General features: G+C 40.5%; 1 protein-coding gene across 5 annotated transcripts in view; it reads right to left on the reverse strand.

Annotated features, from left to right (window-relative positions):
* Positions 1-826: 826 nt before the first annotated feature.
* The window catches only part of LOC106962204 (muscleblind-like protein 1), a 41,062-nt gene continuing 24,004 nt past the window's right edge, over positions 827-17,884 (reverse strand). For all 5 annotated transcript variants that reach the window (XM_015056456.1, XM_015056458.1, XM_015056455.1 and 2 more), the window contains 4 exons: positions 5,271-5,441; positions 4,489-4,713; positions 2,898-3,137; positions 827-1,864 (listed from right to left, as the gene is read on the reverse strand). In XM_015056456.1, the coding sequence (XP_014911942.1) occupies positions 1,802-1,864; positions 2,898-3,137; positions 4,489-4,713; positions 5,271-5,441 (699 nt within the window). In that variant the 3' untranslated portion in view covers positions 827-1,801. The remainder of the gene's footprint in view (positions 1,865-2,897; positions 3,138-4,488; positions 4,714-5,270; positions 5,442-17,884) is intronic.

Consider the following 17,884-nt stretch of genomic DNA (forward strand, 5'->3'; position numbering starts at 1 on the left):
GAGGAAATCGGTGGCAATAATGGGGACGTAAAGACTGAATAATACGATCCATACTTAATGTTTATGCTTACAACGACGCGCTTTCTGAACGATTCACCAGCGTCGTGAGCCGATTCCCAGGAGTGCATTCAGGTTGTGAGCAGAGAAAATATAAATATTAATCTGTTAGTCAAAAAAATAAAATAAAATAAAGCAAACATGCAACAGTAGCTAACGTTGTCCTAAGATCATCGACAACCTCTTTCTTTTCCGGGTTCACTCCAGGTCATGCTTTTGTGCTATCTGTGGAAGTCTGAGCTTCTCCTGTAGAGATCAGACCAGGCGATATCCACTCAGGCCAAACTGGGAACAATAATCCCACCGGCTACTGGGCTGACTGTTTGATGATAAGTTGTAAAAACACGTCCCGCCCTGATCGCGCTCCCCTCTAACTCGCTGTCTCTCACCCACAGACACACACCCTGGTTTTGTAAGTATGTGGGAATTAAACAAACAGTGAAGCAATGTGTAAAGAATGCAGGGTGTGGCCGAATCCCATTCTTTTTGGGAGGAGATGAAGCATGGAACAAAATTTCATAAAATGCACACACGCTCGAGTGAAATGCCATATAAGATAAATGCAATAAAACTTAAGTGTTGACTTGAAATCTGTGATTACTGTTTAAATGATAATCAGAAAGGAGCTCCTATATATGGAAGACATTTTTCAGATTTCCATTTCCCCGGCATCGGCCTGTGAGTGTTCGGAGGATCAACAGGTTATGGTCACTATTGTGAAATCCTTATTTTCAGTCTTGCACTGTTGGAATCCATGTTNTTAGAGAACATCAGAGAAACAGAGCCACAACATCTTTGTGTGTACAACAATTACAATATCATATCATCAGTAGCAAGCAAGCAGCAGTCTGACACAAATACTACACAAGCAGGAGCATGATGCCTACTGGAGCTATGAGCTGACAGGCATTTACATATTAATAAAAAAAGGCTTTATTATTAACTTTACACACACATAAGGCTGACTAATAAAGCAAGCATTAACCATTAAAACAATGAGGCTGCTAACGAGGTGGAACAGGTAGTAAGCACAGAGAAAGGGAGGCTGCACTGCTAGCTCCATGATAAACTGTGTAAGCCATGTTTAAGTGATGGTTCACTCTCAGAAAAAAAATAAAAAAATCTATCAAAAATGGTTTAAAGCCAAGAAAATAAATAATCAAATAAATAACTGCAAGGCGTAACACTTGGCGTTAGGCCATTCTTGACTTCTGGTGATTAGTGTCAAGATCAAGATATGAGTGAACTATCATTTGTTACAACTAACCTGTTAATGTGGGATCACTCCTGTTTGGTTAGCCTAGCCCCCACCCAGATCCATTACCCATGCACTAGCAACACAGACATGCACACATTTGATTGACACTGACATTTAGACACACAAGACTTGAAGCCATGCCACTTTAATAGAAGCTCTACTTCCCTCGCCCTCGCTAACTTTTGTTAGACAGGCTGCAGGCGATGAAATGACTGTGGCTCTTTACCACAATCTGCAACAGTGAATTTGTGTTTTTGCACATTTGACACAAACCGTTTGAACTCTTAACGGGCCACAGTCATTGTATCACAAGCAGCAGTTATAGAGTAACAAGAAGAAGAAGGAGAAGAACACACACTGCACTGAGACGAACATTGTAAAACAAAACAAAACAAAAAAACACACAACAACAAAAAGCTAAGTATCTTTGGTTAAAACACTGCTGCACAACAAAGCCACATGCGTGCCAAGCTAAAAGGTGAAAGGTCATAGTACCAGGTCAAAGGTTGCGTCGAGGGGTCGCTTCAGTGATTTGACAGCCGACTGAGTCTTAATTAGCAGGCAGCGAGCACATGATGGCAATGGGCCAATGGGGTTCAAGCGCATTAACATAAACCAGCAAGCAGAGGTGCATCATGGGGGCAGCAGTGCAGTTTGGGTATAGGTGAGAAAAAACAAAAATAAAAAAACAAATCATTGGAATGCAATATACAAAGGGGATAACAGGGCTAAGGCATGCACAGTGTGGACATTAGCTCTACTACTCAACAGTTAAATCATCATCAGAGAGATGATAACTACCGGACTACAGTGGTTATTTTCACACAGGAATAAATGAAAACAGAAAATTATTCAACCATCATTTGAAAAGAGCCTCAGCAAATAAACAGCAAAAAAAAAAAAAAATGTACAGAGGTGTAAATTCACATTTCTCCGTTTCACTGTGCACGTCACGTCACATTACACTGATTCACCCCCATGTTCTCTGTATTGCTGCACCACTAAAAAGCACGTGGAGATAAACGGGACGTGTGGCTGCGCTACTAATTCACCGGCACCATCACAGCAGGAAAAGACAGAAGGCACAATGAAATCGTTTCAAATAATATCAAGAGGAAGAGAAGTTGTAGGTAGGAACAACAGAAACAATGGAGTCATAAAGGAGGCCAGGCAGAGAGAGACGGACAGAAAAGGAACTGGACTCTCTGCTCGTGGTCTGAGATGAGATGAACAAGGAACGAAACAAATGGTTTGACAAATGAGGAAGAAGAAAAAAAAAACGCTTGACATGACAGTAGTCCTGGTTACAGTACACTGTTGTCTCATCCTTCTTCATGTCATCCAGCACAGAGCAGATTTTACCCACACCAACATGCAGACCTTTTAATATTTGACCTGGCAAAAGCAGAACTGAAAATGTTACACAACAACCAATTAGGAAGGCGAGACACGTTCAAACATGAAGGTGATTAACTTTGGCTCAACACAGCTACACTTGCTAGCAAATACAAAACTTCTCTCTCTCTCTCTCTGTCTTTTCTGGATTTGAATGAGTGCGACCGCACTGAAAGGGAACGCTCACCATGGCCGCGGCAGCCGTGGCCTGGTTCACCTGATGCTGGGTGGCCTTAATTTTGGCCTGCAGGTGGGCCGGGGGGTGAAAGTACTTGCACTTTTCCCTGGTGCACCGGCCCTTGATGTAGTCCATGCACACAGTGACGGTGTTGTCATTGGTGTCAATCATGGTGCTGTCTGCAGGGTGAGCGAAGCGGCACTCGCCCTCCCCCCGAGCGCAGTTTCCCCTCTGGTACTCCCGGCACACCTAAATGAGTCAGAGGGAGAATGGTTAAACAGTTTCCACGTCAAAATCAAAACGCTGCGAAGTAGTAAATAAAAGTAAAAAAAAAAAGAAAAAGAAAAGAAAAATATGTACGACATGATCGAAATGCTTCTCTTTGACTCAACAACACCTACTGCTACTAAAAGTATCTAACATGTTGATTATTAAGGTTATAATGACGTTAATTGTTACGTTTATTTACTGTTGCTTTGATATTGATTTGTAGCTATAAAACAATTAGTAATAAATTGTTTATTGCGCAGGACAGACACACCTTTTTCTCCTTAATAACAGATTCTAATAAACAGAGAATTACACAGTACAAGGTACAAAATCTGTATTTAAAATATTTCTATTTGGTTAAATGTGTAAAGATAAAAATGTAAAATATTATAGTGAACCCATTTAGTAGTTGGAACACTTAGTGGTATGTGCTAGTTTTCCTGTTGTGTTACATTTTTAAAGAGTTTTGGTCTTAAAACTGTATTTTTGGGCAAGATTATTACATTTAAAATCTACCAATTTCTTAATGTTATTTTCCTTTGTTACATTACTGATGGTTCCACTTGCTTAAAGCAGAGGTCAAGTAGGATTTTAGGCATACAAAAGAGATTTTAAGTAAATGTCTTTAAAAAAGTTAAACAAGTGGAGGGGGGAGACCTGGTGTAAGCAGCATGCTTTGTGGTTTAATGCCGTTTGTTATTAAAAGGTAAACATTTTTCCAGTATGAACAAATACGATATGCACAGTTTAATCTTCAGAAGCTTCTCAAGTTTAACTTTGAGACAGTAGAGGGCAGCACTTTCTTTAAAATAAGAGCTAAAACCTTCTTTTAGCACCTAACCTGAATTGAACAGAAATGTTGCTGTGCATGCTTCGTCTTCTAACTAATACATGAGCAAGATTGAGTTAAATCTGCTAGTGCAATATTGAAGATTTTTCAACATCAGAGATTATAGATTATTTTCTGTGTTTTTTTAAGAGTCATATCTTTGCTGCTGGTGCTTTCTGCTCAACCAAAAGCAATTTCCACACAAATCAGAATTTCTTCTGGTGATTTCAGTCATGAAAAACCTCAAGACGGCAGCAGCAGGGACATGAAGGACAACTTCTCCTGTGACTTGGGCCTTCGAGTAGAAAGAGTCCCATTTTTTGTGTTTTTTATCTTCTATTAAACCTGTGATGTTCACATTTACCCATTGCATGAAGTACATTTGGTTAAAGTGAACGTCTTACTGGGATACAGTAGACTGCCTTCTAACAGGAGCATTTTCCCTTGAAAACAAAAAATGCTGAGAAATAAACAGGTTGCACCCATTGTTTTGTCTGTTACCTCAAGCCGGTCTGTTCTCAGCAGTTTCTGGGCTGCGGCAGCAGCGGCATTGGGAACTTGGCTGACGGTGGGGCTGGAGGCCATGAGCATGGGGGTGCTGGGCAGGATCTCCGGAGGCATCAGGCTCGGAGACACAGGGCTCAGGTAGGGATTAAAGGCTGCAGCGGCAGCAGCTGCTGCTGCGCTGGCGTTGGTCGCCAGGCCTGGTGTCACTGAAAACATGGGCTGGAGCAGGAACAAAACAAAAAGTAAAAAAAAAAAAAAAACTCTGATTGTGAGACTGTTTGCATTCACAAGCCTTCTGTTTGAGAAAATATACAAACTAATGACAAAAACAGCTGAAGAGAGATGAAGTTACGTGGAAGGCCTTATGAAAGAAGTTTATATTTGAACTTTTTCACAATTTGTCACCTTAAAAACACAAACTTCAGCTTCCCATGTCGTTGTTTAACTGACAATGTTTGATTGAGAGTTGATGCGAAAGACCAACACAAAGTAGCCAACAATTGAGGGAAGTAAAAGTTGTTGTTTTTAGCATCCTTAAAACTGAGACCCCTAAATAAAATTCAGTGTCATCTTCTTTGGCTTCTGTCGTCGGCTTCAGAAGCCAACAAAGTTGTGTCGCAGTGTTGCTGAATACAAGTGAATGCCATCTTTTTGGATTTTCATTTGTAAAAAAATAAAATAAAATAATGACAATCGTATTTTCCTTTTCTCCCACGTCACTACAGCGTCACTGTGCAGTCGCTTTGGTGTATTTCATACTCGTGTTGTCCTCTTACCATAGGGGGTAGCTGCGTGCCGGGCATCATGGCATTGGCAAGCTGCATCTGCTGGGCCAGCATGGCCATATTCTTCTGCTGAATCAGATTGTTCCTGCCATTGATCTCCAGCTGGGTCTTTAGATGGGGAGGAGGGTGCAGGTACTTGCAGTTCTCCCTGGAACAACGGCCCTGAGACGAAGAAAAACAAAAACAAAAACAAACAAACAAAAAAAAACAGAAGTGTCAACATTCGGTATTACTCATAAGTGATGCAGGTACGGTCGGATGAACTGCATCCACAACAAGTGCAAAGTTCCTAAGGAAGTGACAAAGATACGAAATAAAAATACGGGAGAAAAAAAAAATGCCAATGAGTCCCAGCGGTATTTAAACACAGCAGATGTTTTCTCCAAAACGACAATAATAAATGACAAACATTTATCTGCTGTAACTATCAGCAGATCTTTCAGATCCCACAGCAGCCCATGTTTTATGCGAACATGACGAAAACCAACATATTTCAAGTTCTGCTGCATTTATCATTAATAAAAAAAAAGACAAAACAAAAAAGACATTACACAGTTTCAAACAAATTACATCTGGTCAATGACAGACTGTTACATTCAAGTTGGGCTCAGTCTGTCACTAATTGTTAACAGCCTGCTATTTCTGTCGGTCCCAGCTGGGACATGTGAGCATGTGTGCAACAGCCTCAAGGGGTCATGACTGACATACAGTGCTGTTTTTCTCCAGATATCTAGTTTAAGGCACACAACATGTCTAAGTGACACCAAAAATACTCATGTGCTCATCTGACCCGTCTACATTATCCCAGGAGTCACGCAGAGGTCGACCCATCAAAGCTTCTGGCTAATTATTTAGGACAGAGATCACATTCTGCTTTCTGTAGCAAATATCATTCTATACTTTCAGTTTCTAGAATCGCCCAGCCAGAAGGCCCAAGGATGCATACACATTTATGCTTTTTGTGCACTCGAGAGCTCATTCTTTTGGAAGTAACGCTCGTACGACCAGCGTCCGATATGCACGGACACACACACACACACTCACGACCAGGTGCACAATGTATTAAAGGCGTGTGTTTACTTTCAGGCCAGCAGCAGGGCTTATCTAACTGTGGCACCTATCTCTTGCTGACAGAGTCGGGATTTATCTCTACACGTTGACGTGACTATATCCCACTCTTCAGTCTTCTTTTACTTTCACTGACACTGGAGAACCAGACAGGTGCGGAGGCGGGAGGATAAACAAGAACCACTATTGAGGCAAAACAGGGTGACCGTAAAACGGTTAAGGTGTTTTATTTATTTTCTGTTTGCTCAAAGCTACCGTCTCTGGCTCTTCCTGGATTTCCTTTTAAGGGTATTGCAGCATGTGCGGCTAATGGCAGGCTGACACCAATTAAGAATTCATGGATTGGATTTATGGACCTCTATATACAGGCCCTGTGATCTTCTGCACTGCTTGGATTATAAATTACAGCTTGATGTGGGTTGTTTCCTGATAAAATCTTCGAGGAAGTGGGAAATGATGGCACCTGTCACGTACCATTCTAGCGCGGAATCTGGTTCAAAAACTGTTTACATTCCCCAGCTCTAAATAAGTGCCAAAAATGTCAGACTAATGTAGAAAGCAGACCACATAAAGAGAAAAAAAAATGTGCTTGATGCTTTAATATTTAGACAACCTGCCCTCTTACTGCACTAAATAAAAAATGTGCCTGTGGAACTAAAACTAGCTGTAGGGAAATGTACAGCCAAAAATTTAACTCGTAGGTAACTTCCCATGTTGCAAGAACGAAAGAAAATGAAAGAAATGTAAGAAAATGAAAAAAAAAAACAATAATGTACTGACAAATACGGACATAAAGTTTTTATGCATACTGTTCAAACCATCTAAAATGTTGCCATGTCACAGCCACATACTTTGATGTACTACAAATGTTCTGTGTGTGCTAGAAAAACACAGAGTAATACACAACTGTGACAAGGAAGGAAATACTTAAAAATATTCACAAGTAAAAATACTGTAGCATGGTTTGTTTACCCTCCTGTGTCAGTACTTTGAAGAATCAGCTTTTCGTACATTTATAGCTGCAAGTCTTTCTGTGTTTGCTCTGCGCCTACAGAGTGAAATTTATTCACATTTTTTCGTGCAGCTTTGTCGGATTGGACGGGGGGGGGGGGGGCCTTTGGAAACCCCCCTTTGAAATCTTTTTCACAGTTGCAATTAAGCCTGGACTTGTTAACACATGTATATGCTGTATCTACTGTAGCGCTGGTTGTGTACCCTGAGGGCAGGTATTCTGCTGGAAGGTCCAGGTCTCAAGTGTTTTTTCAGTCTTCAGCAGGTTGTCTTACAGGGTTGCCCTGAATTTACCTTAATTCACCTTCAGTATAAAACCTGACCAACTTTGCTGCCTCTGTGCAGAACACCGCCACGTTTCGCCCTCGTATGGTGTTTACCTTTACACGGTGTTTTACGTGTTTGTGGTGTCCTTACATGGACGAACAGAACACCTTATAGCTTTCTTTCAACGGTGGCTCTCGTCTTGCCACTCTTCCATGAAGGGTTGATTTGTAGAGTGCATGGCCAATTCTTGTCCCGTCAACAGATTCTGAGAGGTGGATCTCTGGAGCTTCACTTGATCTAACATGTGCCGCTTCACTGCTTCTCTGAATAACGCCCACCTCAGACAGTTTACTTAGGCAACCTTATCTTGGTAGTTTTGCAGCTGTGGCATACTTTTCTAATTTCCTGATCCTGGAATGAACATTGTTTACGCAATACATCTGAATCTTAGGATATTGTTTTGTAACCTAACCCTGCTTTAAACCCCTTAAGCACAACTACATATCTGCCTGCTGTGTTCTTCAATCTTCATTATGCAATTTGAATTTCACTCATTTTCATTAATAAAACTTCAGGACAACTGTATTCACACTGAGGCATCATAATCACGTAGCTTCAGAAGTCAGTTGGGCTGCGCTGGATACACATGAAATACCCATATATGTGCAGATATATGTATCCACATATACATATATATGAAGTTATGCATTGCATACGAAGAAATGCATAATTTTTGAAAATCATGTATCATTTTCTAGCCACTTTGCAGTATCCATCACTTGGGGACCTATCATACCAATAAAAATATTGAAGTTTGTGGTTTTAACATGACAGAATATTCAACTCTTCAAGTTGCATTAATAATTTGACAAGGCATTGCATGAATCTAAATAACAGCATGTATTTATATGTATATATATATACTGAACAAAGACCAATGATATTCTCCTGTAATTTCAGGAAACTGGGAAAATGCCTAATTTAATTTGAAATACCCAGCTTTTTTTTTTTTTTTTTTTTTGAAGAGGAATATGAAATGTTTTTATTATTCCATAACAGTCCTTTCGGTGCTCGAGTAAATGTAATTTTATGACAAGCCAGATGCTGAGATGTGCAGGTCTGTGGCAGAAGATCTGTGCATGAGCATGAAAAAGGAGAAAAAAAAAAAAAGAGTTGAAAGCAGGTAGTCCAAAGCATAAAAATGATAGGCGGTGAGGGGTGGAAAGTGTGGGTGTGATTTCAATGTGGTGTGTGTGGAGGGAGGGGGTGGGGGAGCGGTGTGGGCTGGAAAGACATAAAAGATCATGTTGCGCTCACCCCACATGACCTCGACCGCTGACTGCCAGGGTTGGCAACTGGAGCAGCGTATGTGAATGAGTAAACCAACAACAAAAAAATAGATTCTAAGTAACCAGACCTGATCTAGTCGAGATGTTCAAAGAAAATGCCTGCTACCAGAACAGGTAGCCATTTTGAATAAGTAAGTCTGGGCCCAGAATAGGAAACGCCAGTCTGACTGTGACGAGAATGAGAGAAAGCGGGAGTCACGGCAACCCTGCGAGCCGGAGCGAGTCTGCGTCAGGGAAATCTTAGAAGTTGCAGAAGAAGAAGAAGAAGAAGAAGGAGTGATTAAAAAAAATGGGGGGACTGTCAAGCGCAGGAAAGTGATGCGGACTGAGACGAAAGGAAGACGCTGCCGTGTTTGTGTCTATTATGGTGACATCAGCGGCCTTGAGGAGTAGCTACAGATGGTGTCCACAGCAACGGAGCAGCCTGCCTGATCACTGGCAGACAGAGACAGTCAGAGAAGAAATCACTACTCGCCTTGCAGCCATAATTAGTTCAAATGCATCTGTGTGTCTGTACACCAGCCCAATTTGTTCCATGTCCACGCCAGTAATTAAAAAGGTCACTCTCAATGAAAACAAATGATGGAGGTGTCGTCTTCAATATTTCCATGCGCCGACTGACTCCACTATGAGATGCAAAAACCGAAAAGAGGATATCATCTCGTGACGCTGATGCAATTTAAATGTAATCATGCAAATGAAATGTTTGAAATGTGTAGCGCAGCCACACTTAAGAAAGCCTGCGTGGGGATGCTTTGAGGAAATCGGTGGCAATAATGGGGACGTAAAGACTGAATAATACGATCCATACTTAATGTTTATGCTTACAACGACGCGCTTTCTGAACGATTCACCAGCGTCGTGAGCCGATTCCCAGGAGTGCATTCAGGTTGTGAGCAGAGAAAATATAAATATTAATCTGTTAGTCAAAAAAATAAAATAAAATAAAGCAAACATGCAACAGTAGCTAACGTTGTCCTAAGATCATCGACAACCTCTTTCTTTTCCGGGTTCACTCCAGGTCATGCTTTTGTGCTATCTGTGGAAGTCTGAGCTTCTCCTGTAGAGATCAGACCAGGCGATATCCACTCAGGCCAAACTGGGAACAATAATCCCACCGGCTACTGGGCTGACTGTTTGATGATAAGTTGTAAAAACACGTCCCGCCCTGATCGCGCTCCCCTCTAACTCGCTGTCTCTCACCCACAGACACACACCCTGGTTTTGTAAGTATGTGGGAATTAAACAAACAGTGAAGCAATGTGTAAAGAATGCAGGGTGTGGCCGAATCCCATTCTTTTTGGGAGGAGATGAAGCATGGAACAAAATTTCATAAAATGCACACACGCTCGAGTGAAATGCCATATAAGATAAATGCAATAAAACTTAAGTGTTGACTTGAAATCTGTGATTACTGTTTAAATGATAATCAGAAAGGAGCTCCTATATATGGAAGACATTTTTCAGATTTCCATTTCCCCGGCATCGGCCTGTGAGTGTTCGGAGGATCAACAGGTTATGGTCACTATTGTGAAATCCTTATTTTCAGTCTTGCACTGTTGGAATCCATGTTATTCACCCACATTAATGCAAATTAATCCAGCAAAATGTCAAATGTCAAGAACTACTGGTTAGTTTTGTGGTAAATAGAAACTCGTTGTGGGATGCAGTATATTATCCCTTTTTATCATTTTTTTTCTTAAGACTATCACAAATACAGAGGGTTTGTATTTCCTATGCCTCTGCAACTACAGATTTTCTTTCAGCCAGTTGACTGGCAGTGTGCAGCAGCAGCAGATAGGAGCGATAAATATTCGGTCAGCTTATTGCTTTCCCAATTGTTTTTTCCTGCAGTTTAGAGACTCTTAACTCTAAAGGATTTGGAGCCGTTGAAAGGATTATAAACCTTTTTAGATGATGTAAAAAGGTTTCCAAAGGCTGTTTAGAGACTAAACTCAGTTTAGAGTTTCTAAACTTTCCTAAGTTAGAGGCTTAAGAAAGTCTCCTAACAGCAGGAGTGGTCTAATGTAAAATTTAGTGCAATTTGGAAAAAAGAAAAACAACAAACTTTTCAAACCTATGAAGAAAACAAATTAAACCCTGAATGATGGAAAAGTTATCTAATATTTCAGCTACCATTCTTTTCCCTCTTAATTCCAGCTTTGTGTAATCCATTAATATTTTATATTTGGCTTTATGCAGAAAATGAAATGGTTTTTGACTTACTTATGTAAGCTTTTATATTTTCAAAACCATCCACTTCAAAATAAATTGTTCAAAGAAAAAAAAACCTTTTACACAAACTGCTGCCAAGGCCATTATGTGAATCCACCTCACGTATCTCATCTTCGCTGCGCCAGTGTTGTGGTATGATGGTATTCGGCTGCTGTTGGGATGTGAAGCTACGCTGTTCTGCGGCCTGCGTTCCACTGTCTTCTGTCCAAACATACACAGAGATGAAAGCCCCACTCTTCACACACACACACACACACACACACACACACACACACACACACACACACACACACACACACACGTTGAAAGGAGCTTTGTTCTGCCGGAGAGCGGCGGAGACTCAAAGGAACCGGCCCAGCGGTTGGTCTCTTTGTCTCCCGTGCACGTATGAATATAAATATATCAAATCAATCTGCATGCTATGTATGTGCAGATTCCCGTGTTACCTAGAGCTGGTTGAATGAGCGGACAATGTACAAAAAGTAATCTTTCTTATAAAACTAAATAAAGTTTAGAGCATTTTAAATTTCTGCGCAAAACTGCAACTCTTTATTGGACGGCGAGCACACATCTGTACCCTTGTGATTACTTCCCTGCCGGGTTGCGACGCACGCACGGATCCGTGTTGGCGTTCTGCGGTCAGGGAGTTGACGTCGCCGCATGTGCTGGGGCTTGTGGCGCTCCGGAGATGCGAGGGAGTGTTAATCTATGATAATAGTTCAAATATGTCCACGGTGGCGCATTATCGCCCTCACTTATACAACACCAGAGTTAAAAGGACGGTGTACTTATCTGAAAAAGGACCACACATACTGCAGTAAGGTTAACCAAACACATTTTAAAGTGTTTAGTATACATAGTCAAAGAAGAAAGAAAAAAGAAAAAAAAAAAACCTGGGTGAATTATTATGTGATGCAAACTGCAAATCGCGGACAAATGCAAATGTGTTACAGCAGCAACCACACAGATGTGCAGAGCAATGAGTTATTCACACTTGAAAGTGTGTTGGTTCTCAGAAATGCTCCAGGTCAGATGTCATGTACACTGGAGCCCTGGGTCCAAACTTAGACCTCTCTGTCGTTCTGCTGATATGCTCCCCCATCTTCCTCCTCCTTCCCATGTGTTACCTCTTTCTACACCAAAACACTTTCGTGTGACTCCTTCTACACGTCCTCCTCTCAACGCACTGTTGATTTCCGTGCCACTTTTCCTCCTCTGAGTGCTAACAAGGTTAGTTTCTTACTTTTCATTATGTGCAAATCCAGTGCAATAAGGCAGGTATTGATCTGAGCGAGCAGCATTTCATTTAAAAAAAAAAAAAAAAAAACTCCCAATGCTTAATATGTAAGTATGAGAAGCGAGTCCCGGAAGGTTCATTTAATCGTCTCTGAGCTTCGTTTCCCAGTGGGAGTTAAAAAGAAGAGTCACTGTGCAGAAATCCTATAAGGTTCTGGCAGTGGCCAGAGAGTCAACGATGACTCTGTTGTCGCTGAAATGACAGAGCTGTATTCTTCTTCAGCAGAGACTTGTATCTGAATGGACAAAAGCGAAATGGGAGCAGCATATGACAGCATTCCAGCTTAAAACTCTTCCTCTTCTTGCTTCCAGGGTGGCCCCTCTCCCCCCCCTCCTCCGTCGTCAACAAAAGGCTCCTTTCTCCTCGTACCTCCGTGACACCAAGACTCATGACTAATTTAGTTTGCAGCAATAACAGATTTAATCTGGTATGCATTATGCTAATCTCATCTCACAGTCTTTAATCCTATCCACAACTCTAATCCCACTGTCAACTGGTCTAATCCTGTTTCTGTGTGCGCTTATCTCCGTGGGGTTTGGCAGTGAAACAAGGAGGATGCCTCCATATTCTTTCCTGTGCTTTGGTGTCATATTCCTTCGGAATAAAATTCCTTTGAAATTTATGATGATTTCTGCAACGATTCACTGTTTTTACACAGAAACTAAACTCTGTAGACCAGACTCTACGTTACGTAAACGGAAAGAAAAGATGGCAAAACAAAAATAAACTGAATTCCACTGAAGATATATATGGTGGCTTTGCAATAAGAGTCATTTAAGTACATATTCATGTCAATAAATACCACTGAGAAGTTCACTGATTTAGTAATGCAGTTTAAAATGTGAAGCTCGTGTATTGTAAAGGTTTTTCTATGTTATCTCCTACACAATCAGAGGGAAAGTACTGACTTGACGGTTGTCCAGCAGACATTGAACCCATCATAAGAAGAGTAAGATACAGAAGGTCACCACTAAAGAAGTTGGCCATGTTCAGAGTGCTGCACCCTGACATTTTTTTACTTGAAAGTTTAGTGGAAGGAAACAGTGCGGTATTAAAAGCTCTATTATCAACAGGGAAAACAATCACATTCACAGGATGCGGGCTGCAATTGTAGGATTAACGTTTTAATAACTCCTGAAAGAGAGAGTCGGGAGCTTTTCAGATTGAGTTAATTAAATAGTCAGAGTCTGGAGGAAGGGTTAGGTAACATCTGCTGAATTACTAAAATGAATGAACCTTTAATATGCATTCTGTTTTATAGAAACTGACATCTTCAGTGAGAAATAAGCACAGCTGGATTTAACGGGGGTCACACAAATCAAATCGGATTTAGCAATTAGACCTGCCCTGTTTCAACTCGAAGCGGACGTGTTGACTGGCAACAATAAAAAGCCTGAGGATGTTGACTGAGTCATGTTTCACTTATCAAAGCTCTTTTGCTCTACATCATAAACCAGAGATATTCGTCATTTTATGAAGATTGTGCATTAAGATGATGCTCTGGCCAATAAATGGCACTGTTACATTTTTGCCGCTGTTGTTGGACAATAGACTCCTCAGACATTATCAGATGAGCTATCATTACGTTGACACTGGTGTATCTTTGTTGTCTTTAATATCTATGTTTCACAACAGAGAGGGGGTGGAGAAACTCGTGACTGATGGACCTAACAGCTGGTAAGAGGGAGAGGCTCGCCACAAAGGTGTTAAGAGAGTTGCGGCTAAAGCGAATAGCTGTGCCCTCCAGCTCATGTCTCGCTCGTCTAATGGGAAGAAAATAGCAGAGCTGACTAGTAGGATATCTGTTCACATGTTGTGTAAGGTGTAACGAAAGAACTGTAAAGAAAGGAGAAGAAAGTTGCAGTCAGCTCTAAAAAAGGAGCACATGAAAAAAGACCCCACAAACTGCAAGGTTAATAAATGCGTGCTTAGTAATTTAGCAATGTTAGCTTCACCGACCAACTCTACGCATTTAGTTTATAGGTACATTTTAGCGTCCGACCTTCACTTCCCTGCATCTGTGAAAACATTCCTGGTTAAAAGCCGAGGATGAACAGATTACCAATTAATGGATATACTTAAGTCTCTTTACAGTCAAGTAAGTGTTAATTAAATAGATATTGGCAAGTCATTTGCTGGGTCAGTTGAAGATGTGCTACAGTTAAAGTGCACGTTTAATCCACGCAGAGAAAAAGCATAAAATGTGGAATTTTCTTCATCCTGGCTTGGATTGGAGTTTTTTTGTTTGTCTGTTTTTGTTGAAATCTCATCTCATGTCATTTCAAGTAAAATAAAACATTTAGTGCTCACAATTACACAGTCGATGCTTGTAAGTTCAGCTCTAACAAACGCTAATGCCTTTTACGTTAAATCAGATTTTTTTTAATGTTAGCTTTCTTTTGGTTGGTGGGAAATTAGTGAAAATGTAGTGTTTCAAATAAAAATACCACAAAATGTTTGAAGTTGGATTATTTTTTGTTTTGCTTTATTACAAAAAAACAAACAAAAAAAAAACTATTTTAAGCTCTAAAGGACATTAACAGTCAATACATTCATAGCAATTTGTGTTTCAGGATTACAGACCACAAAGAGAAACAGTTCTCAACTGTTAAATTTAGAGTTACATAAAAAGCCACAGTGTCACAGAGTGTCACTAGGAAATTAAATTATAATTTAAATCCAACATTCAATGCAAAATATGCAAACACTTATTCTTATGAAGCTTAATGAATGTAACCATGTTTTAAACTACAAATGCACGTGTGCATACAACCCCAAGCATAATTTTGTGGAAAAGGCATAAAAAAGGTGGCAGTGCCTAATATCTAAGCAATGTTTAAGCATGGCTCAAAAAGAGAAAGATTGATGAAAAGACGCGTGTGTAAATATTTATGGAGAGTTAGCCGGAGGTATAAGCAAACTTTTAAACTGCTTTGGGCCCCCTGCAGGACGGGGTTCCCAAGGATGTTTGAATACACAGAGGACAAGATGAAGAATGCACCGGCTGTATACATACAAAGAAAAACACCTTCGTAGCTTGGAAATTATGCATGTATGGTTACTGCTACTGCCGCTTGTGTCTGAGCTGGTAAAACATTTAAAACCGTCAACAAATCTATATGCTATAAAATACTTACTATGGCTGTATGAGAACGCAACAATAAACTAGACTTTGCCTTCCTCACTCGAGAGTGGGTTAAACGCAGAGTCCAGAAATACAGCAACATAAAAGATAAAAAAAGGAAAAAAATAAAAAATATGCAGAGACAATATAAACGGGAGCTTCGTTGTGCTGCGGTGGCCAGAAGTGGACTCTCAAACTAAATTCAGCAGGACCTCATAAAACCTTCAGCCGGCTTTGGTTTCATGTGTAAATGTGGCAAAAAAGGAGTTGGGGTTGATCAAGCAGGCTAAGCAGGCGCGACTTTCGACACCCTTTCACGGAGCAAATGTGGACGGCTTACTGGGTCCAGGAGAAGAGAAACTTCTCAAGCTTAAACAAAAGAGAGCGACAAGTCATCTGGCATGGACATAAAAAAGATTCTCATGGACATCGACCTTTTGAAGAGGGATTTCTAGAAATAAACATGCTGGTGCAAAACAAACCTAAAAGTGTTATAAAACGTATAAAATCGGGGTCATGTTTTAATCCTCTATATTATTTCATGCTGACATTTACGCACTGATCTGGTTGTTATTCTGTAATCGGCAAATACAAACCTCGGCGGTCCGGAGGGCTAACCGAGGTTGTCTTCTTGCTAAGCTAAAGAGCCAGAAGCAGGGCTTGTAGTAAAGTGATTATTGTATCAGTGGCGTTATAATGGGCCCAGTGTGACAGAGAGACAGCGACGGCTGACACTGAAAAGAAAAGACTGTTGTCGCTGATCTTCCGTCACATAAGCTCACAGACAAGATGCAAAGCCATGCTGATGTGACAAGGATGTACGCACGCCATAAAACCAGCGCCGCAAAGAATAGCGCTGTGTGGTGGGGTGTGTGTGTGTGTGTGTGTGTGTGTGTGTGTGTGTAAGGAGGATGGAAACAGAAACCCAACCCAGCTTGAAACTGAGAAGATGTTAGTATATTTCAGTAAATATGAGACTTATAAGAGCTAACTTACTAAAAAAAAAATATGACACTTTTTTATCTAAGTTGATCATTTTCTTCAGCAAGAGAGGAAGGAAGCGAGTGAGACAAAAAGCACAGCAATAAGAGCCATTTCCTTCATGTAAAAGCCGGATCTTCTGGATGGCTTAAATCAAATTAAATGAAAAAGCTAAATCATTAATTGTGAATGCACTCTCAGTCATTCCATTAATTAAGTTGAAGATTCCCTGTGTTAACAGCTAATGCATCCAGAAAGCACAGTCTGAATTGCAGGCTTACATCAGCCTACAGACTAAAGTTTAACACCGTTCAACTCAATACAACTTGCTGATTGTAGGACAAAGGCTTCCTCCTGAGAACACGTCTCCTAGGTAGTTTTTATTCTAAATGTTTCCCTCAGAAAATACAAAAAAAAAACAAAAAAAACTCAGAAAAAAAAAGGAGTCAATTCAATATTTTAACCCTTTTACCATCCGAATCAACCATGCAATCAATACGAAACACAGCTCTTCATGTACCCTGCACATGGTCGTGTACAGTTTGGCTGTCAACGCAGTAAACAGTGTCTGACAGCAGTGTCAAACACACAATACCCCCTCGAACTCAGAACCCTGCGCTTTTCACACACAGTGCACACATAGTGTTGATTTTATAGAGAGAGAGCGGGACTGTAGCGAGATTTGTTAGGACCAATAACAGATCAGATTTCCCCAACATGTGTCTGGAAAACATCACATCCACTGTGGTAACCTTGTGGATGCAGCAAGCAGTCGCTACTATGACGCTCCTATCAGAAAGGCTGTGTAAGAATGAAGACGTGTGGTATTCATTTGACTACAAATAGGCTTTCTAATGTTTAAGAAAGCGTCACAGTAAATCTGGTGAAAATCTAAATACGTGCAATGTTTTTTTTTTCTTTGTGGCATGAGCGGTTTCCTTTATCGTTACTTTTTCTTGCTGTTATCAATCGGTTTTGACTTATCTTTTACATTTTACTGATTTATACAACTTTGCTGCCAACCCCTGCTGCACCAGCAGACTTTATGTTATTGGTAACCTAGGTAAACACCAAATAATATCTGTTAAATTGATGATAACAATGTTAAAATAAATTTAACTATGGCAAGATTCGATGTAAACCTAATTTTATCTTGCCACCATTAATAAATGAGGATGGCAGGATAGCAACAAAGTGCAATGCTTACTGAGAACTGCAACACACACACACACACACACACACACACACACACACACACACACACACACACACA

The sequence above is a fragment of the Poecilia latipinna genome, unplaced genomic scaffold, assembly GCF_001443285.1.
Source record: "Poecilia latipinna isolate Pla-1442-1.1 unplaced genomic scaffold, P_latipinna-1.0 Scaffold1385, whole genome shotgun sequence".
Lineage (NCBI taxonomy): Eukaryota > Metazoa > Chordata > Actinopteri > Cyprinodontiformes > Poeciliidae > Poecilia > Poecilia latipinna.